Source organism: Polyodon spathula, chromosome 25 (assembly GCF_017654505.1).
Source record: "Polyodon spathula isolate WHYD16114869_AA chromosome 25, ASM1765450v1, whole genome shotgun sequence".
NCBI lineage: Eukaryota > Metazoa > Chordata > Actinopteri > Acipenseriformes > Polyodontidae > Polyodon > Polyodon spathula.
The window spans coordinates 12,116,345-12,144,277 of NC_054558.1; the positions used below are offsets into that span (position 1 = coordinate 12,116,345).

At 40.0% G+C, this 27,933-nt stretch overlaps 2 protein-coding genes across 4 annotated transcripts in view; both read left to right on the forward strand.

Annotated features, from left to right (window-relative positions):
- Positions 1–10,828, forward strand: part of LOC121299467 (NACHT, LRR and PYD domains-containing protein 3-like) — a 95,463-nt gene extending 84,635 nt beyond the window's left edge. For 2 of the 3 annotated variants that reach the window (XM_041227176.1, XM_041227178.1), the window contains 5 exons: positions 701–736; positions 1,393–3,033; positions 4,504–4,662; positions 8,585–8,758; positions 10,620–10,828. In XM_041227176.1, coding sequence (XP_041083110.1) covers positions 1,439–3,033; positions 4,504–4,662; positions 8,585–8,758; positions 10,620–10,662 — 1,971 coding nt within the window. In that variant the 5' untranslated portion in view covers positions 701–736; positions 1,393–1,438 and the 3' untranslated portion in view covers positions 10,663–10,828. Of the gene's footprint in view, positions 1–700; positions 737–1,392; positions 3,034–4,503; positions 4,663–8,584; positions 8,759–10,619 lie in introns of those variants that run through there. The other variant, XM_041227179.1, reaches the window with a different exon arrangement.
- Positions 1–27,933, forward strand: part of LOC121299468 (sodium- and chloride-dependent GABA transporter 2-like) — a 749,163-nt gene that overhangs the window by 704,516 nt on the left and 16,714 nt on the right. The gene's annotated exons all lie outside the window — the stretch shown is intronic.

Below are 27,933 nucleotides of genomic sequence, written 5' to 3' on the forward strand. Positions count from 1 at the left end.
AGGGGAGGTGGAGGAGAGGGGGAGTTGAATAAGCAGGGGGCTTCTTATCCAAGATGAAAAAGCAGACGACTGAATATTTCAGGAGGCTGTAGAGACAGACAGTTTATTGACAAACAAAGGAGGGGGGGGGGCTTCTTGTTTCCAGTACGATTGTAGTAAAATGTTTGTTCACTCTCTCTTTTCAACAAGACACAAGAAAGAAAAGTGATCATGACAACGAACCAGGTGGGGGGGGGGGGGGGATTTATTTGAACCGGTTTTTACCTGTTTCATGGGGCTTCAAATAAGTGCCTATCGAATTTTGTAAAAAGTAAATGCCGGAAGCCCTAATTTATAATTGTGTAAGTATCTCCATTGATAGAGTAGGTGAGTAGCACACAGCTCTGCATTATCATTTTCCTATCAAGTGATTTGATAGGATTTGAATAAACCAATACAATTTGCTTTTGCATGTTAATTTTCATTTTATGTATGTTATGTAGTAATGTGTTGTTTTATTGTAAAGCTGAATACTTTAATTGATATCATTCAATAGAACAATTAGAAATTATAGAAATCATTTTTTGTGGTTTTTCTAACTCTTTGCCCAAATACTTTCGTCTGTGACTGCGTGTGTGACTGTATATATATTGTTTTGCTGGAACTGTCTACACCACACAATTATTCATTCTGACTCGCATTTCTATTTGTTATCTTTTAGCACTGGAAGAGCCAGACTTGAACAAAAGAAAGATGGGTAGGTATTATACATGTTATTGTTAGATATATTTAAAACCACTGTAATTATACAAAATCATTAGACTTGCATTCATAAATATAATGAAAACTTTACATTTGAATGCAGACTGCAGAATTATATAGAAGAATATAAATGAATCTGGAGAAACCACAAAAAGAACTCCCCTAAATCAGTAACAATGTCAGACTTGTATAAGAGTCTAGAAATCCATCCCTCGCACACCTACCCCACTCTTGTACTTTTTGGAAATGGTGGTATCCGGAATATAGTATCTGTACCTGCTAATAAAATAATACCCTAATGCATATTGTAAAAACTCAAACTATAATTAACAATTCAATTTAATGATCTGAGATTCATTCCATTAAACATGCATTTACCATGGTTCACCATATAGTAAAATAATGCTTTACCATACATCTCTGGAATTTACCATGCTTTAATGTCTTGCCAGGCATTCAGTAGGCTTTGATACTTCATTACTCTTTCACTGTGGTAAAAATGTGATTCTTCAGATTAGTTGCAGTTAGATTTTGGGGTGGGAATACCCATCCTCAGTAAGTGGTATTGATGTTTTTTTTTTTTTTTTTATGTTGAAAGATTTTGTTTTGTAACAATATGAAATATTTAATAACACTTTTACAATTTTGCAGTTTGTCAACAAAATTACAAAAAAGAAGTAGAAAAAAATATGGAAAAATGAAAGACTACAATTCCCTGACAGGGGAATGGGTGAATTTTAATAGAAGATACACAAAGCTGCTCATCCTCAGAAGACATTTGAAATTAAAGGAAAGGGAATATGAGCTGAAATCAAGAGGACATCTGGAGTTGAGAAAGAAATGTAAAAGCGATGAAGCCATGTGCATTCAAGTGGAAGATGTATTTGCTGCAGATGAAAATGGAGAAATACCTTCAACTATTGTACTCCAGGGACCAGCAGGAATTGGAAAAACATTCACAGTTAACAAAATCATGTACGACTGGGCATCAAAGAACATCTTCCAGGGCAAGTTTGATTATGTTTTTCATTTTAGCTTTAGAGAGCTCAATACAAAAGGTAACGTTAGCTTGATCGAATTGCTCTCCGACCTGTACAGCGATTTAAATCTTAAGGAAATACTAGCTTGTCCAGAAAAACTCCTTTTCTTGATGGATGGTTTTGATGAATGGAAGTTTCCTTTAGATCATTATGATGTTGGCCTGGGTGGAGATGAGCATACAAAACAGCCAGTTGCAATCACAGTCAGTCGGCTTCTTAAAAGGAAAATTCTTTCCAAATCTACCCTGTTGATCACAACGAGGCCTTCCTCTTTAGAAACCCTTGACAAAGGCGTGACTCTGCAACGCTTTGCAGATCTTCTTGGGTTTTCAGTAGATGAAATACATCAATATGTGTCTAATTATTTTGAAGCCAAGGAGCAAGCTGCACAAGCACGAAACTACTTCAAAGAAAATGAATCTGTCTTGACCCTGTGTTTTGTTCCAGTTGTCTGTTGGATTGTTTGTGAAGTAATAAAACACAGCATTGATTGTGGAGAAGAACTTACAATGAACTTGAAAACAGCCACCCAAGTTTTTGTTCACTTTATAATTACCCTGCGAGAACACCATGGTAACAATTTACCATTGGATATCATTCACAAGCTTGGCCCACTGGCTTTGGAAGGGGTCAGGAAACAGCAATTTTTATTTCCGGAAGAAGAACTGGAAAAGCTTATTTCCAGTCCAGTTCAAAGTGTGTCTGCATTTATCAATAAAATACAGTTTAAGCAGGGCCTTAGCTGTCAATCTGCATACCATTTTTTGCATTTAAGTATCCAAGAGCTGTTTGCTGCCATGTTTTGTGTCTCAGGCATGTCTGATGAAGAAATAAATACCTTGCTCAATGACTCCCTTCATAACAAAAGTCTTTTAAATGTAGTTCAATTCATGTTTGGGCTTGCAAACATGAAAATACAAGCGTTGATCCCAGACAGTAATCTACTACCTATTTCTGTATTAAGAACACGGTTGGAAAAATGGATGAAAGAAGCCTCAAGATATGTCTGCATTCTTGAATTGCTACATTGTTTGTTTGAGATTCAGGATGAGGAGTTTGTTAAGAAGTCAATGGCAGACATGAATGTATTGTCGTTCAGGCATGGCTGTGTTAATAAAAAGGATTGCACTGTGATAAAATATTGCATCGAGCAACGTGGTGAAGTGGACAGGCTTGATCTCATGTTTTCCATCTTGAAGGAAGATGAAGTAAAAGCCCTTGTGGAAGTTCTTCCAAAATGCAAAACTTTTTAGTAAGTGTTCTTTAAGGTTGTATTTTTTTCTTTTTCAGTTGTGTTTAAGAAAATAACTGCACATTTGTACATTAACAATAATAAGCACATTTGCACAACTGTATAAAATGTATACAGTTCTATCACAGCCAGATTTTAATATTTTGAGATTCCAAGCACAAGCTTTTGTCAGACAGCAGCCGTCTTGAGATTATCAATCATACACATTGGCTACGTTTACAAAGACTGTTGGCACCCAGAATGGATGTCATCTTATTGTAATCATTCCGGAATGGATGTGCTGTGGGTCAAAATGTATCAAATTCATGGAACAAATTGAAGAATCATCATTTTACTGACTCCCTTATCTTATGTAATCCCATTGCAAGTTAATCTGCATACACTGTACATTTTACATATAAATTATAAATGTAATATACAAGTTGATATACATACCTTCAGTGTGGCTGATAAATCACTGATATCTCAGAAACAAACTGAGCTCTCTGTTTAGATCTATCCCGTGTTGAAAAAATATTTAAATTAAAATACTTCTCTTATAATATTTATAGTAATTTTATCTTAAAAAAAATTATTGAAGTGAATTGAGTCATACGTCTTTGACCAGACACAATTTTACGAAGTTCATATTCCAATCATGGTGGAGATGTGTGATGGACCAAAAAAAGAATGTTAGAGAAAAAAAAACAAATCATCTTAACCAATAAGAAATCTATAGGCTGCTTTTCTTTCAGTTACATTGATTGAAGAGTGATAGCATGGTAACAGGCAAGTGTCATTGAATCCCCCTGTTGAAAAATATTTTAATAAAAATACTTTTCTTATAGTAGTTATAGTAGTATATCCTTATAGCCTTTCTTTAAAATGAATTGATTTGAAGTTAAGGTTCGTACATCTTTTATCAAACACGTTTTCATGAGGTTCATATTAGTGTAGAGATGGTCACATTGCTGAATAACCAGATAAAATAATAATAAAAAAAACAAAGCACACATTAACTTACATAGTTAAAAAATGTGCTATGAGGGAATCTTAATGGAAACATTCAACAGATAAATAAATGTAACCATCCTTGAAGATGTAAAATACAGAGATGACCAGTAGAGCTCTGCAGTTACTTTTGCTGCAAACCGAGATGCCCTCAAATTCGATACTCAAAATTGAAAAGTTTCTGTAACAACATTCTAAAATCTTACAATTCCATTGTGAATACCCTTTTTAATGCAATGCACTTTTAATTATTGATACATGCTTAAGATGCGTGATATGAAATATTAGCAAAGCCCCTCCTAATTACCATAAAATGACACTCACTGGGGTGACACTTTAGAAGTTTCTTGTAAACCCTTGTCAAAATAAAAAAAAAGGACAGGGTCAGAATCTTTTTTCATGAATTCTGCAATCATAGTGTGCTGCTTTTATTTTCATTGTAAATCTAGCCATTGTTAACCACACTCTATTTCACTACAGCATGCAAGCCGATTATCTCACCGAAGACACAGTAATGAACTTCTGTCAGATGCTTTCTACACAGCCCAGCCGGAAATTCTTGTTCCTGGAAATAACGATGAGAAAAGAAGGGCTGAAATTGTGCTGTGATACAGCTGATAGTGGGGTGGAAGAGGAATGGTAAGAACATTCATTTAAATTGTTATCATTATTTATAGCAGATGTTTTTTATTGAAAGCGACTTACAGAAATTAGGCAAAAAAATGAAATACAGAAGTTAGTCAATAAAAAAAATGCAAAGCAAGCACATGTATACAATATATAAAAAATAACTAAAAATAAAGGAAAATATAAAAAGATAAGTAAATAGGAGTTTGCAAATAAAGGTTGAATAAGTGAGTTTTGAGAAGACGGTGGAAAGCAGTAAAAGATTGAACAGTCCTGAGGTTCACTGGGAGCTGGTTCCACCACTGGGGAATAAGGGAAGAGAAGGAGCGGCACAAGAGGAAGGAGAGCGAAGAGATACGGAGAGAAATAGCAGATAAAAAGACATAGTATACAAAAACAAATGAAGTATTCTGAACGTTAAATACACAGCAAACTAATTAATAAAATAAATAACACAAAGAACAGCCCAGAACAGCCAGGGTCCTTCTTCAAAGTCCTTACTCGAAAGCCGCACTCACTGCTGCTCACACCAGCAGGGGAGATGAAACAGTAGCAGTCCTTGATGGGAGGCTGCAGAAACAGGTGTGTGATGAACGCAGGTGAAAGCACTCTTTATAAAGTTGTGTGTAAAATATCCCTATGTCTGATATTTTAAGCCGAGTAGGACACAGGATGTGCAGTAACAGTAATATTGATGCCAGTATCCAATATTGTAATATGGATGCCGTTTCCACACTGGCACTTGAAAGTGGTGTTGAGTGCCTTCTGAACACAAGCTGGTTTGTTCACACTAACCTTAATGCCCCTTTGAGTGTGACTGCCCACTGGACTAACTAATCCACCTCCTGGGGTAGTTGTGAGTTCCCATTCATTACTACCAGAGTAATTTTACCCCACATTAGTGTGTGTAAACAAAATAAGCCATAATTAAAAAATCAATGTGAGTTATGTTTTTGATTGCCCATGTGTCATGCACTTAACAATGTGCTTTACACATTCACAGATGAAAGAACTGCCCTGGTCAGCTTCAGGTTGTGTTCATTAATGCAAATGTAGTAGTTACGTAAGCAATAAGGCATGACAGGGTGTGTGATATGCTCTAATATCAGCACACATTGGGTGCGTTGCTACCGCCTGGGGTGTGGTGATATTTGGAGTATATCACACATGCTGAAGTGCCTTATTGCGCTTATAAAATGGGGTCAACTACCTAAAGAAAAAAAAAAAAAAAAACTAAACATTTTTTAATTAACAAAAAAGTCATTTTTATTAAATATCCTTCTGCCTCTGCCTGACCTAAGAAAACCTAGCCCCTTAAAAAAAAAAAAAAAAAAAAATAATAATAATAATAATAATAATAATAATAATAATAATAATAATAATAATAATTAAAAAAAAAAATTTAAAAAAAAATTTTTTTTTTTTTTTTTTTTTTTTTAAATGAACATTTTACTGATTAAAAACAAGAAGCACTGTTTATAGATACTACATTGAATATTGTGATTGAAGTTGCAGTGTTGAAGATTTACAGGCCCTTTTTGAATTTTTTTCAGGGATTTTACTTACGAATTTTTCAAGCTTCGTATGGGCAGAGGATTGCCGGGCATGGAGTAAATGAAACCTCAGAGTTTTTTATTTGTTTCATTATAATTCTTGTGATTCTTGGTTTATTCATTCAATTTTAAAGTGAAATATTCCTGGTCGTTTTAATCATGGCAAAGCACAAACGAGTCTGCCTTTAAATCACGCAGACCTTCTTTGCCATGTCTGGCCATATTTAGTCAAACAAAACCTCTTTCACGAAACCTGCGTTTGTTTAAACCACCAAAAAAATAAAATAATAATAACTAGAAATGCCAGGCAGTTTTACGGCTCCCAAGCCCCAGTATCAGTACCCGTCTAAGCGTGTTTAGTTCTCAGTGTGCCAAGTTTAAAATCAACAACTTCAACAGTTCCACAGAAGAAGATTTTGAAATTTATTTTTTTCAAAAATTTGTCAGACGGCCATCTTGTTTAACTCGCAAATGCCATTTTTGAAAATGTAAATTTTACAGACACAGTCACAATGGTTTTCAAGTTTGGAGTTAATCAAGTGAACCATTTTTAAACTGAATCAGTTTTAAATATAAGAAGAAAATGTAGGACTGGCAGCTATATTGTTTCACGAAACATGAACCATTTTGACATGTTTGTATTCTGCTGTCACCGGAACGATGCCTACCAAGTTTGGAGTCTGTTGGTCTGACGGTTTTCACATAAAAGCAGTCTGCTGTTATGGGTGCGTTTCGGTGAAATTTGTGGCAGCCATTTTACTATTGAATTGTATCACAGCAACTTCTGCTTTGCAAGCAGGTTTGGATGCTGATAATATATCCCAAGTGTCAGCTCAATCACTTCAATGGTTCCAAAGAAGATTTTGTGAGGTTTCAAGAAGAAATGCGTCTTACGGCCATTTCGGTTTAACACCAGTTTCTTAAAAGTCAGTTGTATTGCCACAGTGTCAAGGGTGATGCTTGTGAAGTTTGGAGTTAGTCAAGTAAACCGTTTGTCAACTGAGGCAGTTTTAAATTTCAGATGTAAACGTACACCTGGCGGCCATCTTATTTTATAAAACAACCATTTTGACATATTTGACAATAACATTTATCACAGCAATTTCTGCTTCGGAAACTTGATGCGGGTTTGGATGCTGATGATATATGCCAAGTGTCAGATCAATCGCTTCACCGGTTCCCAAGAAGAAGGTTTCGAAAGGTTTTATCGAAAAATGCGTCGTGGCACCAATTGCAGGGAAGGAGCAGCACATTTTTTCTGCATCTGACAGCCAATGTATCCAGCTTGCTACCTGCCAAGTCAGAAACTGATCAGTCTCACAGCTGTTTAAAGTTTTGGGAAGAAAAAATAGTAATAATAACAATAGGCTTCTCAGACTTTGGCTTGGAAGCCTAATAATACTTCCCCAGTAGAGTCAGGTGACACTGCAGAGTCAGGTGACAGTGCTACTTTTTTGTTGTTGTTGTGTTTTTTGTTTGTTGTTTTTTTAAATCGTCCTTGTGATCCGGGCGTAGTGACAGGAAGTATCCATGCCAGATTTGCAATACCGCTTCACAGTGGCAACAAGCATGTGTGTTTGCATTTTACTGGGTCGCTTATCAAATTCACTTTACAGTTTATGGCTGGACTGTTTGAAAAATGGTTATGATGGGCTCGTAGGGTCACATAGCTTGAAATTGAATACTCCTGTCTATCTGAGTTATGGGCAGTGGCATAAAGCTCCCGTAGCAAGTTATTTAGATTAGAGTTACTTTTGTAAGTCTCCATCTTTCAGACTCGTCTAGAGTTCGTTTTCCAAATACATCCAAATTTGCATGTTTATTATGAATTCAAATATGGCTATGCTTTTTTTTTTTTTTTTTTTTTTTTAATTATTTATTTATTTAATTCTAGTGGCATTTGGATATCTACCATTGGTTTGCCCCTTTTTGACCAATCAGGATAGAGTATTTAAAAGAACCATTTTATAATTAGAAAACAGTTTTTACATACATTCAACAGGTTTTTCTTAAATTGACCATTGTGCAGTAGAATCAGCTCGAAGCTGGCAGTCTTATGCAGACGAATTCAGTTTTTAAAAAGAATATTGGTTTTATGAATGCTTTCCAGTGGTGGTTTGAGATTTGTTATTAGTCACTTTCACACAGATCAAGACTTTCAGCCACTGTCTTCCAACAGCAATTTACCGTGTTTCATTTCTGGTAAACTTTGACGGCTGTATCGGACTACAAATGCAGTAACAATGTATCCGTTTATCAAATGTGATTAGATCACAAACGGATGTACGGGGAAATTGTGTGATTATGTTTATTATCTCAATGAACAATGTGCAGTGAACAGAATGAGTTTATGAAATTGGACAACTGTCTTTTTCTTTCAGTTTATCAATTGACGGTGATCTCCCTGAAGATTTCATTTGGAACATCTGCACTTTGATTATTCCAAAATATAACTTTGAAAGCATATCCATCCAGAATTCTCATCTTACCAGCAACTTCATAGAAAAACTGGATGGTGTTTTGAAAATGTCAACCATTGATCTCCAGCCTCTTCGGTAAATTGATTTTGAATCTAAATATACTGAATATGTGTCATACATTTTCAAACCAATTGGTGACAGAGATAGAGACAACCAATATCATGCTTTTGATGCCAGACTTACGGAACACACCCTGGGTCAATTGCAGCAAACATATGGATTTAGTACGCAGCTCCCTACTAAGTTATGAACTGGCTAGTATGGTACAATCTCAGGATCATCCCCAGCTCTGTACTAAGTTAGTACCAATTGCAATGAAAAAAGATGTGGAACAAAGTTCAGGATCAGCTGATTCCCAGCTTTATTATGGAGCACAGAACTAAGCTCTTTATTGTCTTGTGTTTGCAAACCAGAAGTGAGGGGAGAGTTCAAACTCAGAGTAATTGGTTCCAGCTTATATCCCTAATAAAAAATGTAAGTTTGTGCATAAATACATTAACATACGAAATCAAATGCCAAGGCTGAACTGCATACGAATATTTTGATATCATCTTAAACCAAATTTATAGGTACAATCCTAAAACGCCACTAAAATAACTGAAGCGGTGTTCTAGGACAATCAAGACTTTTATTCGTGCTCATTATTTAATCCAGTTGTACAATCAGCAATAACGTCTGGATATTAATCGAAGACTGTACTCGCCGAGCGTACAGAACTCTCTCGTAGTTGGTAAACATCCTTACAAATATCTCCTGACGATGTAGATGAAGGCAGTGAGCCTCCTTTATAAAGAGGAGCAGCTTGGTAAAGGCAATTAAATACATGAGAATTAATCATTACACTGTTATTAGAAATTCATTGGAAATGGCAGTTTGAAAAGAGGAAACACTGCTCACAATATTAAAAAGAGTACGTTCTGAACTGCAAGGCTATATCTCAGTGATAATTATATTAATACTGATGAAACTGGTTTAATAGCACACGTTTCAACAGGTGTTTTTTTTTTTTTTGATTTTTTTTTTTTTTTTTTTTTTTTCTCAGAACAACCACACTTGATACCATTTTGGTTATTATAGTTCACTTTAATAAAAGTTATCAGTACATTTGTTGAGATTTCTCATTTTTACTCTAGTTAATATGATACCACAGCTCTTTAGTCTAAAGAAATTGCTGGAATAACTTAATACTGTGCTTTAATGTCCTCTAAGGGCAACAGTCGTTAATTAGGGTTTGTTGCAATTGAGAACATTTTTAATACGCACCTAAGAACCCTGGAGTTGCTAAGTTCATTGCAATTGGTTCTAACTTCTGTACTTGTTTAGTAGCGTCCTCTGTACTAACCACGGGGCCATCCACAGTTAGTACGCTGCTTTCAGTTCATTGCAGTTGACCCTGTATGTCTGTATCAATGATCATTCAGTCAGAAGAATAGCTGCTTATAGAGCCGGACATTCCACTTCATACAGCCGTACATTATCTTTAAAAATGAACTGATTTGAAGTTAGAAGTCGTACCTCTTTTACCAGACACATTTCTTATGAAGTTCGTATTGCAGTGCATTGATGATGATGATTGCAATGCTGAGTAACTGAAAGAATAAATAAAAAATGAAATAAAATAAAGAGCATATTAACTTAAATTAAAAAAAAAAGAAAACTTCAGTTTAATCAGTACTAGCGATAGCATGTTGACACAACTTTAGCATAGCACATTGCACAATCTCTTTTGTGCTAGGAGGGAATCTTAATAGTAGTGCTGCAAGAAACGATTATTAATGTAATCTGTGAATCTATCGATGATTGCTTTGATTATTCCGATAAATCACTCACTCAACACATCACTCAATAGCAAATTGAACCATTTTAATAGATTTTGATGTACCCAGTACAATACATGCTTTGAGATGATTGCACTTGCTTTGCTTTTCTGTTTCAGCAGCAAAAATGACTCTACAATTCGAAAGTGTCGAAAATGCTAACTAATGAATACACAGCATAGTATCCTTCTGAAAAAAACTGCCAAGGTCAAATGATGGCTAATGCATGGAGACCATTAAACACACCACAAATGAACTTGAGAATTTTACAAGCTGAAACTATTGATTTTTAAGTTGACCACTTTATAAGACACAAAACAACTATGCATGTTAATGATTGCTTTTAGATTGATTTATTATATTAACAACAATGGAATGACATGGGGGGGGGGGGTCCTTTACATTCTTTACTTCTAAAACTATTCTATTACATTTCACAGCAGGGTGTACTTTAAACAGATACTGTCAGTCCTTAAATATTTGGCGAATCACACCCATAAAACCAGTTTCGCTTTTATTTACATGACATTTTAAGTTTTTTGTGGCTGACTGTTGCTAGTGGCAGTCTTATCATGGCAGCTGGTTTACAGGGTTCTTTTTTCTTATTTTCCCCTCTATCCTCGCTATCTTTGCTGAACCCATAGTTTCAGAGACTGAGGCATTAGTTAAAACAACAGTTGTTAACCCTTTGTTTTCAATCAAATTCGATCGGTGCGGAAACACGGGTGATTCACAGCTTATTTAACTAATAATACAAACTTTTCTTCATTAGTCCTGCCCCCCAGACCTCCAACTACCTATCACAACCAAGTTTGTTGTGATGGAAGCATTTCAGTGAATACACACCAATGAAAAAAGTGCAAGTAGCTGCTGGTGTGATTTGATCACATGTGGAATGTATATCTGTTGTCTGGGGGTGCAGGACTAATTATAAAAAGTTTGAATCATTGGTTAAATAAGCTGTCAGTCACCGGTGTTGGATGGCCATTGGATAAAAGAGAAATATTTTTGTTTTGGGGGCACTGCACTGTCGATCTCACAGCAGCCGGTTTTTTAAATTTTCATTTGTATGTTGTCGTAGGAATTTCAGTGTTTTATAGTTTAGAGCAGGGGTCTCCAATCCTGGTCATGGAGGGCCGGTGTGTCTCCTCGTTTTTGTTCCAGCTGTACCCTTAATTAAGAAAGTTTATAAACAAGAGGAGGCCATTCGGCCCATCTTGCTGGTTTGGTTGTTAGTAGCTTATTGATCCCAGAATCTCATAAAGCAGCTTCTTGAAGGATCCCAGGGTGTCAGCTTCAACAACATTACAGGGGAGTTGGTTCCAGACCCTCACAATTCTCTGTATAAAAAAGTGCCTCTTATGTTCTGTTCTCAATGCCCCTTTATGTAATCTCCATTTGTGACCCCTGGTCCTTGTTTCTTTTTTCAGGTCGAAAAAGTCCCTTGGGTCAACATTGTCAATACCTTTTAGAATTTTGAATGCTTGAATCAAATCGCCGTTTAGTCTTCTTTGTTCAAGACTGAACAGATTCAATTCCTTAAGCCTGATTGCATATGTCGCTCTTTTTTCCACCAGAATTATTCTGGGTTAAAATCGCAATTAACTTCTAATAAGTGATTTAGGGTAACAAAAACCAGGAGGGACACCGGACCTACAGGACCAGAATTGGAGACCCCTGGTCTAGAGGATTTTAATAATATTCCCACAAATATCTATATCGGTCCAATACCAATTATTACCTAATAAGCAGAATCGAAGGTTCCACGGTATAGAAAAATAGATGTTTTAATATTAAACCAATATAATCTTAGCTAAATTTAATCTAGTTTCATTGCATATGCTTGAATTAGTGCTTGTTTACAGAATAAGGAAAGAGGAAACAATAGTTTAAATAAACTTAAAAGCATATTTTGTTTTCAAAGATTATAAAGTTCTAGAAATGAAACATTCTAAACCCACACAAAGCAACAACGTATATAAGCTTATAACATCACAGTACATTAATACACGCAATCCTAAAACATCAATCTAAACATTCAAGATATTAATGCACCACTGAATGATAAGAAGTCTTTTGGGATATAGTTGAAGTTTGTTGATTACTGGACCTCTTAAAGAAAGCATGTTTCATCGTATATGATGTGATAGGTGTCACAGAAACGTGGTTGTCTGAGAGTGATGGGGACGAATATAATATTTGTGGGTATGCACTGTATAGGAAAGACAGGCAGGACAGAAGAGGAGGAGGGGTAGCGCTATACATAAGAAACAGTCTTGAAGCCCAGGTGTTAAACCTGGACAAAGAAAATAAAACCAAATCAATATGGGTCAGAATAACAGACAAAAATTCAAAGGGGATAATAATAGGAGCATGCTGTAGACCGCCAGATTCAGATGGTGAGCAAAATAATCTGTTATACAATGACATTAGAAATGCGTGTAGCAAAGGAGAAGCCATACTAATGGGGGATTTCAACTTCCCCCAAATAAAATGGGAAAACCCGATGGGTAGCACAAAGAATGAAATAGAAATGGTGGAAATGACAAAAGACTGCTTCCTAACAAAATTTGTCAAGGCACCGACTAGAGGGGAGGCATGCCTTGATTTAGTCTTTTCAAATAACGAAGATAGAATAACTAAAACAGAGGTCAGAGAACCACTGGCAAACTCAGACCACAACATGGTCTCATTTGAAGTGTTTTTTAAAACCCCAAAAGTAATGATTAAAGCTAAGGTTTACAATTTTAGAAAAGCAAACTATGAAGGTATGAAACAGAGACTAACAGAAGTAGATTGGAGTAAAATAGGGAAAACACCCACAGAAGAAGGATGGTTGTTCTTCAAAAATGTAGTACTAGAGGCGCGAAACAATTACATCCCTAAAGTAGACAAATCTAAATGTAAAACTAAATTGCCAAAATGGTTTAATAGATCAATTAAAAAATATTCAGCGAAAAAAGGCACTTTACAGAGCTTTAATAAAGGACCAAAAAGAAAGTACGCAGCAAGAGTACACAGAACTGCAAGCGCAAGTCAAAAAGGAAGTTAGAAAGGCCAAGAGAGAAATAGAAATGAATATTGCTAAGGGAGCTAAAAGCAATTCCAAAATGTTTTTCCAATATTACAACAGCAAGCGAACATTCAAAGAGGAGATTAAATGTTTAAGAGATACAAATGGCAAAATCGTAGATGAAGAAAAAAAAATAGCAAATATATTAAATGATTACTTTTCACAAGTTTTTACAAAGGAAGATACTGACAACATGCACCACATGTCATCCAGTTCCTATCCAGTTTTAAATAGCTTTAGCATAACTGAGGCAGAAGTGTTAAAGGGACTAGGAGCGCGTAAAATAAACAAATCCCCTGGGCCGGATGAGATCCTCCCAGTAGTACTCAAAGAAATGAAAGAAGTAATTTACAAACCGCTAACCAAGATCATGCAGCAGTCTTTTGACAAAGGGGTGGTACTGACAGACTGGAAAATTGCAAACGTAATACCGATCCACAAAAAGGGAAACAAAACTGAACCAGGTAACTACCGACCAGTAACAGTGTCCTGGGAGACAGTCAACATGGTTTTAGGAAAGGGAGATCGTGTCTAACTAACCTGCTTGATTTTTTTGAGGATGCAACATCGATAATGGATAACTGCAAAGCATGTGACATGGTTTATTTAGATTTCCAGAAAGCTTTTGACAAAGTCCCGCATAAAAGATTACTTCTCAAACTGAAAGCAGTAGGGATTCAAGGAAACACATGTACATGGATTAGGGAGTGGTTAACATGTAGAAAACAGAAAGTACTGATTACAGGATAAACCTCAGAAGGGAGTGTGGTAACCAGTGGTGTACCACAAGGGTTAGTATTAGGTCCTCTGCTATTCCTAATCTACATTAATGATTTAGATTCTGGTATAGTAAGCAAACTTGTTAAATTTGCAGATGACACAAAAATAAGAGGAGTGGCAAACACTGTTGCAGCAGCAAAGGTCATTCAAAATGATCTAGACAAGATTCAGAACTGGGCAGACACATGGCAAATGACATTTAATAAAGAAAAGTGTAAGGTACTGCACGCAGGAAATAAAAATGTACATTATAAATATCATATGGGAGATACTGAAATTGGAGAAGGAATCTATGAAAAAGACCTAGGAGTTTTTGTTGACTCAGAAATGTCTTCATTTAGACAATGTGGGGAAGCTATAAAAAAGGCTAACAAGATGCTCGGATACATTGTGAAAAGTGTTGAATTTAAATCAAGGGAAGTAATGTTAAAACTGTACAATGCACTAGTAAGACCTCATCTTGAATATGGTGTGCAGTTCTGGTCACCTCGCTATAAAAAAGATATTGCTGCTGTAGAAAGAGTGCAAAGAAGAGCGACCAGAATTATTCCGGGCTTAAAAGGCATGTCATATGCAGACAGGCTAAAAAAATTGAATCTGTTCAGTCTTGAACAAAGACGACTACGTGGCGACCTAATTCAAGCATTCAAAATTCTAAAAGGTATTGACAGTGTCGACCCAAGGGACCTTTTCAGCCTGAAAAAAGAAACAAGGACCACGGGTCACGGGTCACAACTGAAGATTAGACAAAGGGGCATTCAGAACAGAAAATAGGAGGCACTTTTTTACACAGAGAATTGTGAGGGTCTGGAATCAACTCCCCAGTAATGTTGTTGAAGCTGACACCCTGGGATCCTTCAAGAAGCTGCTTGATGAGATTCTGGGATCAATAAGCTACTAACAACCAAACGATCAAGATGTGCCGAATGGCCTCCTCTCGTTTGTAAACTTCTTATGTTCTTATGTTCTTATGTTCTTAAAAGATTTTGTGAATAAAAGAATTGGAGAGATGAGTTGAGATTCCGATGAAAGGTGAATCCCACGTCCTCGCCGTGTGATCCCTTTCCGGGACGGAGGTGTGCCGATTCCTGATGCGTCGCAGTGAGAAGTCCTTTTCTGTGATGTCAGCAAAGCTGTGCTGCAGTTGCCGTGGTCGCTTGTTGACAGTTTTGGTAAACAGAGACCTGGAGCATTGTTGTATTTTTCAATAGTAGCTAATTATTCAAACAACTCAATACCAGCAAAAGTGTTTTTTTTTAAATAAATACACTGAAGTATGACAGAGTCAAGCAGACATCAGGTTAAGGACTTTGTTTCTTTCAGAAGCATTCAGATGTTTCAAAGTGCGACGTGACCTCACTCCCGATACAGTGTTGTGATTGAAGACAGGCAGGCATCAAGCAAGCATGGAGATGGTAGGGAGGCATAGCGAGCATCGATGTCCAAGAAACACGGGTTTTTATTTACTTAAAAAGTGTGATTGTTTCACAGTTCCACCAATTGTTGAAGCCGTATTCAAATGATCTAATCATCTTGTTCGATAGGTCAGTTCTCCAGAATAGGCTGATTCAAAATCACCTGGGTAAGTGATTGGCAGGTTAGAAGCAGGGTGTTCCTACCTCGTTGAAGTTATAAATCTATCGATTAATACTTCCAAGTGAAGTTGAAACTTGACAAAATACATAAATGTTTGTGTTGGTCGTAGCTTCCTACAAGTTTCCATTTCCCCATGAAATTCTCATCTCATGCATGTGAGAATTGTTCATATTAGCTGGAGGAAAAGTAATCAAATACTTCCTGTAAGTTTTTTTGGTTTCAGTATTGTGATTTCTGAGTTTAAACTAAATAATCCATAATTTTTTATACTTATGAACACTCGTGGTAATTTTCAACTAGAACCATTCACGGATAATATCGTTTTTAATGACATCTTTCAGAGTTAGTCTCCATAGGAACAAATGAGTCGTGTGTCATTTCATCCAATTCCACCAGGGGTCACTCTTCATTGTTCTTGATATTCTAGTTCTCCTGGCCGCCTATCATACTCTTTGAACCACGATCAGAAGTGTGACCGAGCAGGCTTGTTAGTTTTTCCTATTTACGTTAAATAGCGTGTCTGTTTTAGCAAGCCAGTTTAATTGTCCTTTTAGTGAAAAAAAAACTTTGATGTGGAAATATCTGGACATGTATAAAATATCTGGAATTTATTTCACAGTGTGCGTGTGAGGCGTCTGCAGTTTAGTTTTCGGGAACTTGCGTGACTCCCTAGAAAAATCTGTGGGAGTTTTTCAAGCAACAGAACGATCTGACACAAGAAGAAAAAAAAAATACTTCTGTGACAGGCAAAGTAACGGTAAAACTAGTTGTCCCTCACACAATCTTTTTATTCCAGGTGTCGGGCAATATGAATTGCACACCCGATACAGTATGATTTCCATTACACGAGAGTAGATGTTAAAACTTCATGCTGATTTGATCTCGGCTCTCGCCAAGATAAGCACCAACTAAGACGTAGCTTTACAGTAAACTAATGTGATCCATATGTGTCTCCATCCATTTGCATTTGTTTTCCATCTGATGATGTAGATATCCTTCTGTCTGGTGTTGATGGCTGAAGTGTAATGCTGGCTCCAGGGATCAGCTTATTTTGCCTCCCCAGCGCATCAGCACACACAACGGCTGCGATGCTGGCTGTGGGGATCAACCACAGTGCGGCCTCCCCAGCACATCAGCATGACAACCGTCTGTATTGAGCTAAGTAGGGTACATCTCTGGGGTCTTCAAGTGGGCACCTTCCATCCTCAGTGTTTCGTCGACTAGCCCACGACACCTCAAGAGGGCTCGACGGTGATTCTGGCGTCCCAGCATCACCCCCCTCCGTCCCCACTCAACTCAGCCCAGCTTACTTACCTGTACATCAGCGTTTCTTTCTGTTGTGCTTGAGGTCCCCAGCCAGAATCGTTCCGTCTCAACCACAGCCAGTTGCTGCTCCTCTCTGCTGCTTCAGATAAGTTCTTCACTGTGTGACGCAACTCTTGGCCACTGAATCCGACGTCTCTGAGAAACCGGGTTGTAGAGAGTGCCACAAATCCTCGACAACCCACTTCCACTGGGTAAACCCGGACTCTCCATCCTCACTGTTCCGTTTCAGTGGCTAGTTGAGCATACTGCAGTTTTTTCCTCTCGTACGCCTCATCTGCAGCATCCTCCCATGGCACTGTTAACTCTACCAGGTGAACAAGGCGAGCTGATCCAGACCACAAGACAATATCTGGTCGAAGGTTAGTGGTGGCAATCTCAGGTGGAAAAATAAACCGTTGACCAACATCTGCCAGCATTTTCAAGTCTCTAGCAGCTTCCAGTTGTCCTGGGTGAGAATTGGTTTTAACACCTTTTCTTGGTGGTTGCTCTCCTGGGTGGAGGAATGTTGTCTTTTGTGTGTAATGTTTTGATGAAACAGGTGGCAACTTATTGGTCATGTTACGTTTGTCTTCCAATGCTAAGGCCAAACATCGCAGCACCTGGTCATGGCGCCAAGTAAACCGTCCTTGGCTAAGAGCCACCTTACATCCTATCAAAATGTGCCTTAATGTTGCAGGTGATGAACAAAGGACATGAGGGATCCTCTCCTACCCAGAGGTAGAGCCAATGTTGCGTTGTTCCACACTCTCCCTGCTTGGCCTGGGAAATGGCCTCTATACACCTCATCCTCTCCTGCTTTTGCACCTCGTTGACTACCAGCTTCCTCCTTTGAGCTGGGGCTGCATTGTGCCATGTAGGAGGAGCTGAACTGAGACCAAGACCCCCTCTTCCATGCTGAACTTGCCCCATGATATCACCAATTCGAAGGGCAGCCTTTGCATCTTCCACAGCTTTCTTTGCTAACCACTTTCTTCCAGTTTTCAACACAGGTGCTGCCTCCCTTACGCATTTGTCACGTGACTCTACTAATGTCATTTCCAGTCTGACCTTGGCGCACTTAAACTCCTCGGTTAGAGCGGAGACTGGTAGCTGCAGTATTCCTTTACCATAAAGTCCCACTCTGCTGAGGGAGCGTGGAACTCCCAACCATTTCTTGATGTATGAACTGATTAAAGCTTCCAGCTTCTCAACTGTTGTCAAAGAAACCTCGTATACAGTCAGTGGCCACAGCAACCTTGGCAGTAGACCAAACTGAAAGCACCAGAGTTTTAGTTTGCCTGGTAGAGCGCAGCTGTCTATGGTCTTCAACCCTTCCACTGCTTGTTGTCTAACTTCTCCCACACGAACTGTGTCCTTTAGATCCCCGTCCTACCAGTATGTATTGTTAGTGGAATTTTATATTTTTGCTAAAAATGTTTGTGTTTATTTTTTCATACGTGAAAAACGTATAATAAAAGGCTTGCAAATATTGTTAAATAACCGGTTTTGTTTTCAAAGCTTAATCTCTGCATTTACTCTCTCTCTCTCGTTGAGGATTGTGGGAGGGGCGTGTGAGGCGGTTGAGGAAGCTGGAGGTTTGTAGGAGGAAGGTTTGTTTGGATTTAGTTAATCCCTTGATTATATATATATATATATATATATATATATATATATATATATATATATATATATATATATATATATATATAGTAGCGGTTTCAGGGATTGTGTTATGGATGGACGTTATGTGCCTGCGAGGTTTCTTTATTTTTTGGCTGCCAGGACCACGGACAGCAATGTGAAGTATTCCACAGAGGCAGGACCACGGACAGCTCAGTGGAAACTTCTAGACTGCAGCAGAACAGCCACACCTGTCTCCAGTTGTAATCAGATCCAAACTGCAGACAGGTGATACTAATCAGTTGCTCTTTTTAACCGCACCCTGGATTTCTTTCTTTGTCTATTTTTTGACCCTGGCAGGTGAAGGAGTAGGTGGTGTTTAGAGAGAGAACGTGTACCGTGGAGAAGGAGGTTTTACAGAGATAATTACAACAAGGATTGAACAGTACACGACAAACTAGGACTGGACTGGAGAACTCGAACGGCACTTGGACCCACCTTCTGTATGAAAAAGACCCTCGGTAACAAACCCCGGCTTGAAAAGACAACGCTTGAAGGACCTCCCACTGGCAGCGGATTATTTACTTTGGTTGTTTTGATTTTTATTTATCAAGAACGCTGTCAAAGCCTGAAAATAATAAACAGGTTTTAAACCTTTACTTGGACTTGTGTTGTGTGGCTTTATGTGTAAACCCCGCCTTACAAACAACCCGCCCCAGAAACCGCTGCATTGGTGGAGAATGCGGGCAGGGCAGTGAGGTTACACACAGATGCACAAAAATAAAAAAAAAAATAAAAAAAAAAAAATATATATATACAAAAATTAACTGCTGAAATCACTGCAGTGAAAATTGCTCATCAGACTGCTGGTCTACCTATCGTGGCTGCTCGGTATCTGTAGAAAATGACGCCGGGTGACGACGTTGAGGCTTTCCTAAAGACATTTGAGTGCACTGCAGAACGAGAGGTTTGGCCAAAGATAAAGTGGGCGGGAATACTGGCTCCATTTCTCTGTGGGGAAGCACAAAAAGCGTGGTCTGATCTGGAGGCAACAGAAGCCAATAACTATGACAAATTGAAGAAGGAAATATTAGCACGGTTGGGAGTCACTGTCTCTTTGAGAGCACAGCGATTCCATACTTGGACATATCAACCCGAGAAGGCACCCAGATCACAGATGTTTGACCTTGTCCACCTAGCAAAAAAATGGCTGGAGCCCTCAGTACTGGTGCTATCATGGAAAGAATAGTGATTGACCACTTCATTCGAGGCTTACCTTACAAGCTAAAGAAGGTTGTCAGCCAGGGTAGTCTCACCACAGCGGACGGAGTGGTGGACCTCGTTGAGAGATGTCGAGCAACTGACGAACTGCTCAAACCCAGCCTTCTGGACAGAACCACCCATGAAAAGAGAGGCCTCAAAGAAGGAGGAAGGATAACATCCCAACTTCAGCCACCCTGGGTTTGGAAAGAAAGAAGCCAAAGGGCAGATGAGGAACATATGCTCCAGGACCCTGTTTCCCCACCTGAAGCAAAGATGAGGAATAGGCAGTTTGTTGACACAGACACCCGAGAGTGCTACAACTGTGGCGAAACAGGACACATCACATGGAACTGTCCCAAGAAGGCGGAATCTATGCAGGTCAACACTTCCAATATACACCACTGCCATGTCATTTCTGCCCATGTCCAAGCCCACCGCCACCCACCGCACCTCAGTGGGGTACAAGTACAAGGGAAAGAAGTAGATGCTCTTCTTGACTCCGGGAGCATGGTCTCCCTTATCATGCCTTCACTAATAACCCAGCCGCAGATGACTGCAGCTCCAACCATGGACATCACCTGTGTACACGGGGACACCAAATCTTATCCAACTGCAGATGTAGAGGTTAACACCACCAGAGGGCGGTTCAGAGGTAACCTAGGATTGATTGATTGATTGATAGCAGGTGTATCATATTAACCTGTTAAAAAAGTGGGTAAGCCAAGAAGCACTGTGGTGTAAAGAAAACATACAGAAGTCAGTGTTTTCAACCACTTTTTCTTCTTCAGAGAACCTGCTGGAAGAAATTTCCATTGGAGATGTATCGCTTTCCCAGACCCAGGAGCTACGTGAGTTGGTTATGAAAAATAAAGATGTGTTTTCTTCCTTACCAGGACACACCCATCGCATCCAACATGACATCATTACGCCTCCTGGGATACGGGTCCATCAAAAACCTTATCGGGCGCCAGAGGCGAAGAGAGTGGCAATAAAAGAAGTGAGAAAGATGTTGGAACTGGGAATCATTGAAGAATCACACAGTGTGTGGTCCTGCCCGATAGTCCTGGTGTCAAAAACGATTCTGTAATGACTTCCATAAGTTGAATGCAATTTCTGAATTTGATGCTTATCCCATGCCGAGAATAGATGAGATGATAGAAAGACTGGGAGATGCACGATTCATTAGTACACTTGACCTAACCAAGGGATATTGGCAGGTTCCTCTGACCCCAGCAGCTCATGAGAAGACTGTGTTCTCTACTCCAGACGGCCTGTTCCAATATGTGCGACTGCCCTTTGGACTTCATGGAGCCCCTGCCACGTTTCAAAGGCTGAAGGACCGCATTCTGCGCCCACATCAATCCTATGCTGCAGCATATCTGGACGATGTGATAATCCACAGCCACACATGGGAGGAGCACCTAATCCGGTTAACAGCGGTCATCGATGCCCTTCGGCAAGCAGGACTCCCGGCCAACCCAAAGAAATGCATACTGGGGGTAAGAGAAGCAAAGTATTTGGGCTATTCCATAGGGCAAGGGTTGATCAAACCACAGGAGAAGAAGGTCTCTGCAATCCAGAATTGGCCTCGACCAATAAATAAGAAACAGGTACGTGCTTTCCTGGGAATAACTGGTTATTAGAGACGTTTCGTCCAGGATATGCAATCATTTCAGGACCTCTGTGTGACCTGACCCGGAATGCCCAACCTGCCATGGTACATGGAACCCTGAGGCCGAAGAGGCATTTCAAAAACTGAAAACTGCCTTATGCACGGCCCCTGTGTTGTATTCGCCAGATTTCTCGAAGCCTCTGATTGTACAGACAGATGCATCGGACACTGGAATTGAAGCTGTATTCTCAAGAATATGCAAGAAGTTAATGGAGAGGAACATTCTGTGCTGTGCATTAGCCGTAAGTTGATTCCCCGTGAAATGAAATATGCAACAATTGAAAAAGAGTGTTTGGCGATTAAATTGGCTCTGGAGTCCTTGAAATATTATATTCTGGGCCGCAAGTTTGTATTGATGACAGATCATGCTCCCCTTACCTGGATGAAGCAGAATAAGGACTCTAACGCCCGGATCACCCGTTGGTTCCTCAGCCTTCAGCCCTTCCACTATCGGATCGTCCACCATTCTGGTTCTAAACATGGTAATGCTGATGCCATGTCTCGTATGCATGCCATGTTTTCCTCGACCTCTCTGACCACAGGGTCAACGCTGGGGGGGCAGGTATGTAGCGGTTTCAGGGGTTGTGTTATGGATGGACGTTATGTGCCTGCGAGGTTTCTTTGTTTTTTGGCTGCCAGGACCACGGACAGCAATGTGAAGTATTCCACAGAGGCAGGACCACGGACAGCTCAGTGGAAACTTCTAGACTGCAGCAGAACAGCCACACCTGTCTCCAGTTGTAATCAGAGCCAAACTGCAGACAGGTGATACTAATCAGTTGCTCTATTTAACCGCACCCTGGATTTCTTTCTTTGTCTTTTTTTGACCCTGGCAGGTGAAGGAGTAGGTGGTGTTTAGAGAGAGAACGTGTACTGTGGAGAAGGAGGTTTTACAGAGATAATTACAACAAGGATTGAACAGTCCACGACAAACTAGGACTGGACTGGAGAACTCGAACGGCACTTGGACCCACCTTCTGTATGAAAAGACCCTCGGTAACAAACCCCGGCTTGAAAAGACAACGCTTGAAGGACCTCCCACTGGCAGCGGATTATTTACTTTGGTTGTTTTGATTTTTATTTATCAAGAACGCTGTCAAAGCCTGAAAATAATAAACAGGTTTTAAACCTTTATTTGGACTTGTGTTGTGTGGCTTTATGTGTAAACCCCGCCTTACAAAGAACCCGATATATATATATATATATATATATAGTAGCATCACGTATGAACAAACGATTAGTTATTTTTTTTTAGTGACTCTCAAGATGTAGACACACTGGTTTAGGAGGGGTTTGTGCTGAAAGGGAGTCTGGTGATGGTGTCCCCGTTAGCTACCCCAACAGCTGAAGTCACTCTGTCCAATGTCCCACCATTCTTAAAAAACGAGCTGTTAGAAGAAGAACTAATGAGATACGGGAAGTTACTGTCTCTGATTCGGTTTGTACCTTTGGGATGTAAGGATCCCAAATTAATACATGTATTTCTTTTAGAAGGCAGGTTTTTTTGTTATTAAATAAGCCCAATGAAGAAATCGATGTAGCTTGGACCTTCAATGTAGAAGGGAGTCATTGTGTAGTTTTTGCAAGCACTGACACATTACAATGTTTTAAATGTGGAGCTTGTGGGCATCAACGGAAAAACTGCTCGGTAAAAGAGAGTGAGGGTGTGCAGGAAGGACAGGGTGAGACTGGTGGGGGGGCTGTCAGGGATGATCGAGGAGGGCAAAAGGATGAGCCGCTGCAGTCAGAGATGTCTGCGGGACCGAGTGAGTGGGCAGAGCCTGCAGTACAGTTAACACGAAAAGAAAACAAGGACAGAGATACTGCTGACAGTCAAGGTTTTATTATGGTTGAAAAACAGAAAAGAAATAAAAAAAATGATAAAACTGTTAAAGAAAATGAGAGCATGTTGGAGCGGAGCTCTGTAGCGGTCTCCTCGGATCTTGGGCTGGCTCAACACACCTGCTTTGAAGCGGGTGGTGGGGGTGGTTGTGCCTGGGTCTGATAGGAGACTGAGGTCTGGGTTGGGTGGCCACGGCACTGCGGGAGTGGAACCCCGTGATGTTGGGGCTCCTGATTTGAACCCTGGGGGGAATCATGGTAGCTCTGGGTCTCAACATGGGGCTGCGGTGCGCCCTTGTTCCGAGGGAGAGGATCAAAGCGCTGAGTCTATACTTGGCTGCTGTGAATCCGTCTCTGCCCGACTCACCGCAATCAGCAGCAGTTGAAGAGGGAGAAGAAAAACTGAAAACTGCAGCAGCAGCGGTGGAGAATGACAGCAACGATGAGTATGAGGAGGGGATGGATGAGGCAGAAGAAGTAGAGGCCTCATACTCTTCACTTTTCTCTAACATTCCTGACAGCCAAACTGCCAAGAAAAAGTTGTACTCGGCAAATGAAATAGGTGAGTTTTTGGATGTGACTAAAGGTAGGAGAGATATTGCTATAAAGCAGACCTTTCCAGATTTAAAACTGTTTTTGATCTCAGCGCATATAGCTCTTAAAAAAGCTACAATAAAAGAAATAGATCAGCCAAAGCGGTATAGACTTAAAAAAATTATGCAAACGGTAAGGAAAATGTTGAATCGGAAAATTAAAACGTAATGTTTCTAAAGGATACGTTTTATAAAAAAATATATATCGTTTACTGTTTGTTTATTCTTGGTTGTTTTAAATCTTTTAGCCCTCATGGATACAATTAATTTTATTTCTTTTAACATAAATGGTTGTAGACAATATTTTAAGAGAGCACAATTATTTGAATTTTTAGAACAAAAGCGGGTGGGAGTGGCTTTTATTCAAGAGACACACACAGATCTAGATAAGGAGGCAGTATGGTTGTGTGAATGGAGAGGAAGGTGTGTGCTGAGCCATGGATCGAATAATAGTGCAGGGGTGGCGGTGCTCTTTTGACCAGACATGGAACTTAATATTTTGGTCTGGAGGTGTCTGCATCCCACCACTGGACAATACACGTGGTCACATTGCATCTCTCACCATATAGTCAGAGCTAGATTAGACAGGATATATATATACCCAGATGTCTTCTTAATACATTTATAAGGGCAACAATAACACCAAATAGTTTATCTGATCATCACTGTGTAATAATCACAGCAATTAAAAATAAAGAAATACATAGTGCATCATATTGGCACCTAAATGTTAAATTACTACAAGATGTTAGTTTTACAAAACAATTTCAAGATTTTTGGCAAAAATGGAAAGAACAGAAAAGTCAATTTAGAAATTTAAGGCAGTGGTGGGATATAGGGAAGATGCAAATTAAGTTATTGTGTCAGCAGTACACCGCAGACGTAAACAAGTCATTGAATGCAGTCACGAGAGAGCTGGAGAGAGAAATCCTCCAGCTTGAAACTGAGCAGAGCACGTCAACACAGGAGATCCTGGGGGAGCATAGAGAAGCTTTAAGCAGCATGCTGGAGGAGAAAGTGCGGGGGGCACAAGTGAGATCCAGGTTCATAGAGTTGAGGGATATGGATGCCCCTACAAGTTTCTTTTTCAGGGGTTGGAGAAGAAGAGAGCCAACAGTAAACGGCTGCACTGTGTCCGGTTGCCGTGCAGCAAGGAGCTGACAGGCCAGGAGGAGGTCAGCGAGGCGGCAGTGTGCTTTTATGAGGAGCTGTATGCCTGTGAGCCATGTGTTCGGCGGTTATTAACACATTGTTGGATGGGCTGCCCAGACTGAGTCAGGAAGAGCAGCGTAGTTTGGATATGAAACAGTGTTTCCAGGTGCTGCTATCATGAAGCTGGCAAAAGGAAAAGCTCCAGGGATAGATGGACTGTCAGCTGAGTTCTACCAACACTTTTGGAAAGACTTGGGACCGGACTTGTTTCTGGTGCTACAGGAAAGCCTGCAGGCAGGGGAGTTGCCACTCAGTTGCCGGAGGGCTGTAATTAGTCTGTTGCCAAAAAAAGGGGATTTGTGTTTGATCAAAAACTGGAGACCAGTAGCGCTTTTATAATGTAATTTAAAATGTTTTTCAAAGTGTTTGGGAATGAGATTGAAAAATTGCATGGACAAGATAATTAATCCAGATCAGACTTATTGTATACTGGGAGAGAATTTTTGATAACGTATTTTTAATAAGGGATTTTTTATCATTAGCCAAAAATGGTGATTTTAATGTGGGTCAGGTTTCCTTAGACCAGGAAAAAGCCTTTAACCGCGTCGACCATTGCTACCTTTTTAAAACTCTGGAAGCCTTCGGGTTTGGCCCTGGTTTTATTAAATGTATTAAGCTCTTATATAACAATGTTTTTAGTGTTTTAAAAATAAACAGTGGGTTGAGTAGACCCTTTCCAGTGTGCAGGGGGATTAGGCAGGGCTGCTCCCTGTCGGGGATGCTGTACGTCATCTCTATTGAGCCCTTGTTGGCTCGGCTGAGGAGCAGGCTGGTGGGATGGACAGTGCCCAACATGGCCCCTGAAGCCGCAGTGAGTGTCAGCCTATGCTGATGATATTACTGTTTTTATCATCAGTAATAGAGATGTTCAGGAATTGCAGCAGAGCTTTAATATTTTTCAGAGAGTGTCATCAGCAAAGATAAATTGGGCCAAAAGTGATGCTTTTTTGTCAGGGAGCTAGCAGGAGGGCGGCCCTCCTTTATTTCCCCAAGTGTTGAGGTGGGGTAGGATGGGGGTGAAGGTGCTGGGAGTGTATCTTGGTACAGATTGGGAGGGCCTGATAGAGAAGGTGAAGGCTTGATTAGATCAGTGGCAAGGGCTGTCTTACAGAGGGAGGGTTCTGGTGATTAATAATCTGGCTGCATCAATGTTATGGCACAGGTTGGTGTGTCTAGATCCACAGAGAAACCTAGTAGACAGCATTCGGAAGCTTTTGGTGGAGTTTTTTTTGCTCCATTTTTCCCGTGCCCATGTCCAGCCGACAAAATGAATGAGCCACTACTCCTGCCCGTCCCCACCAATCGTAGCGGCCGTCCCAACCGGATGAAAATCTTACGCCGAATGCGTGAGGCAGTCTTCCCAGCGACAGCGAGTGGAAGCGACAGCGAGTGGGAGAAGTACAGCGTGGAAAAGTACAGAGCAGTTTCGAAGCAGAAAGGAGAAATTGCATCTTGAATTGCTTTAATCAGAAAACAGAGGACATTGGGGAAACACAGCAGCAGCTCAAAGTCAAACAGCCGCGTGTGTTTTTCTGATAACAAACAAGCTGAAACTCGGAGCAGCTGATTCAAATTCAGCGCCGTTTTGAGACACGGGCGAGGGGAGGAGCCGACAGCACAGCAGAACAACGCAGTTAAACGAGGCAGTCTTCCCAGCGACAGCGAGTGGAAGCGACAGCGAGTGGGAGAAGTACAGCGTGGAAAAGTACAGAGCAGTTTCGAAGCAGAAAGGAGAAATTGCATCTTGAATTGCTTTAATCAGAAAACAGAGGACATTGGGGAAACACAGCAGCAGCTCAAAGTCAAACAGCCGCGTGTGTTTTTCTGATAACAAACAAGCTGAAACTCGGAGCAGCTGATTCAAATTCAGCGCCGTTTTTGAGACACGGGCGAGGGGAGGAGCCGACAGCACAGCAGAACAACGCAGTTAAACGAGGCAGTCTTCCCAGCGACAGCGAGTGGAAGCGACAGTGAGTGGGAGAAGTACAGCGTGGAAAAGTACAGAGCAGTTTCGAAGCAGGTTTGAAAGCAGGTTGACAGCTGCAGAAGAAACTAAACTTAAAAAAAAAAACCCTCAACATGGTCTTCAAGCCAGTAATCTGTGACACCTGCTTGATGTGGGAAATCCGAGAAAACCCAGTGGAGCTAAACCAAGTGTGCGTAAAGTGCTGCGCGATCCAGGATTTGCATAAACTAGTAAGTATGCTAGAAATGGAGCTGGAAGAAATGAGACAGCAACAGGAACTTGAGGAACTGGTACACCCACAATTCATGGGAGTCGGCATCACCCCTCACAGAATGAAAGCCTCCAGGGAGATAGAAGGTCAGAACAGCTGGGTTTAGGTAGGCAGAAGCAGGGAAAAAAAGAAACTTTGTCAAACACAACCAGCAGAAATCAAAACAACCCACAGATTTGAGTCACTTCAGAATTTTGAGTGTGCAGAACCAACAACAAGAGAATGAAAAGGAACAACATC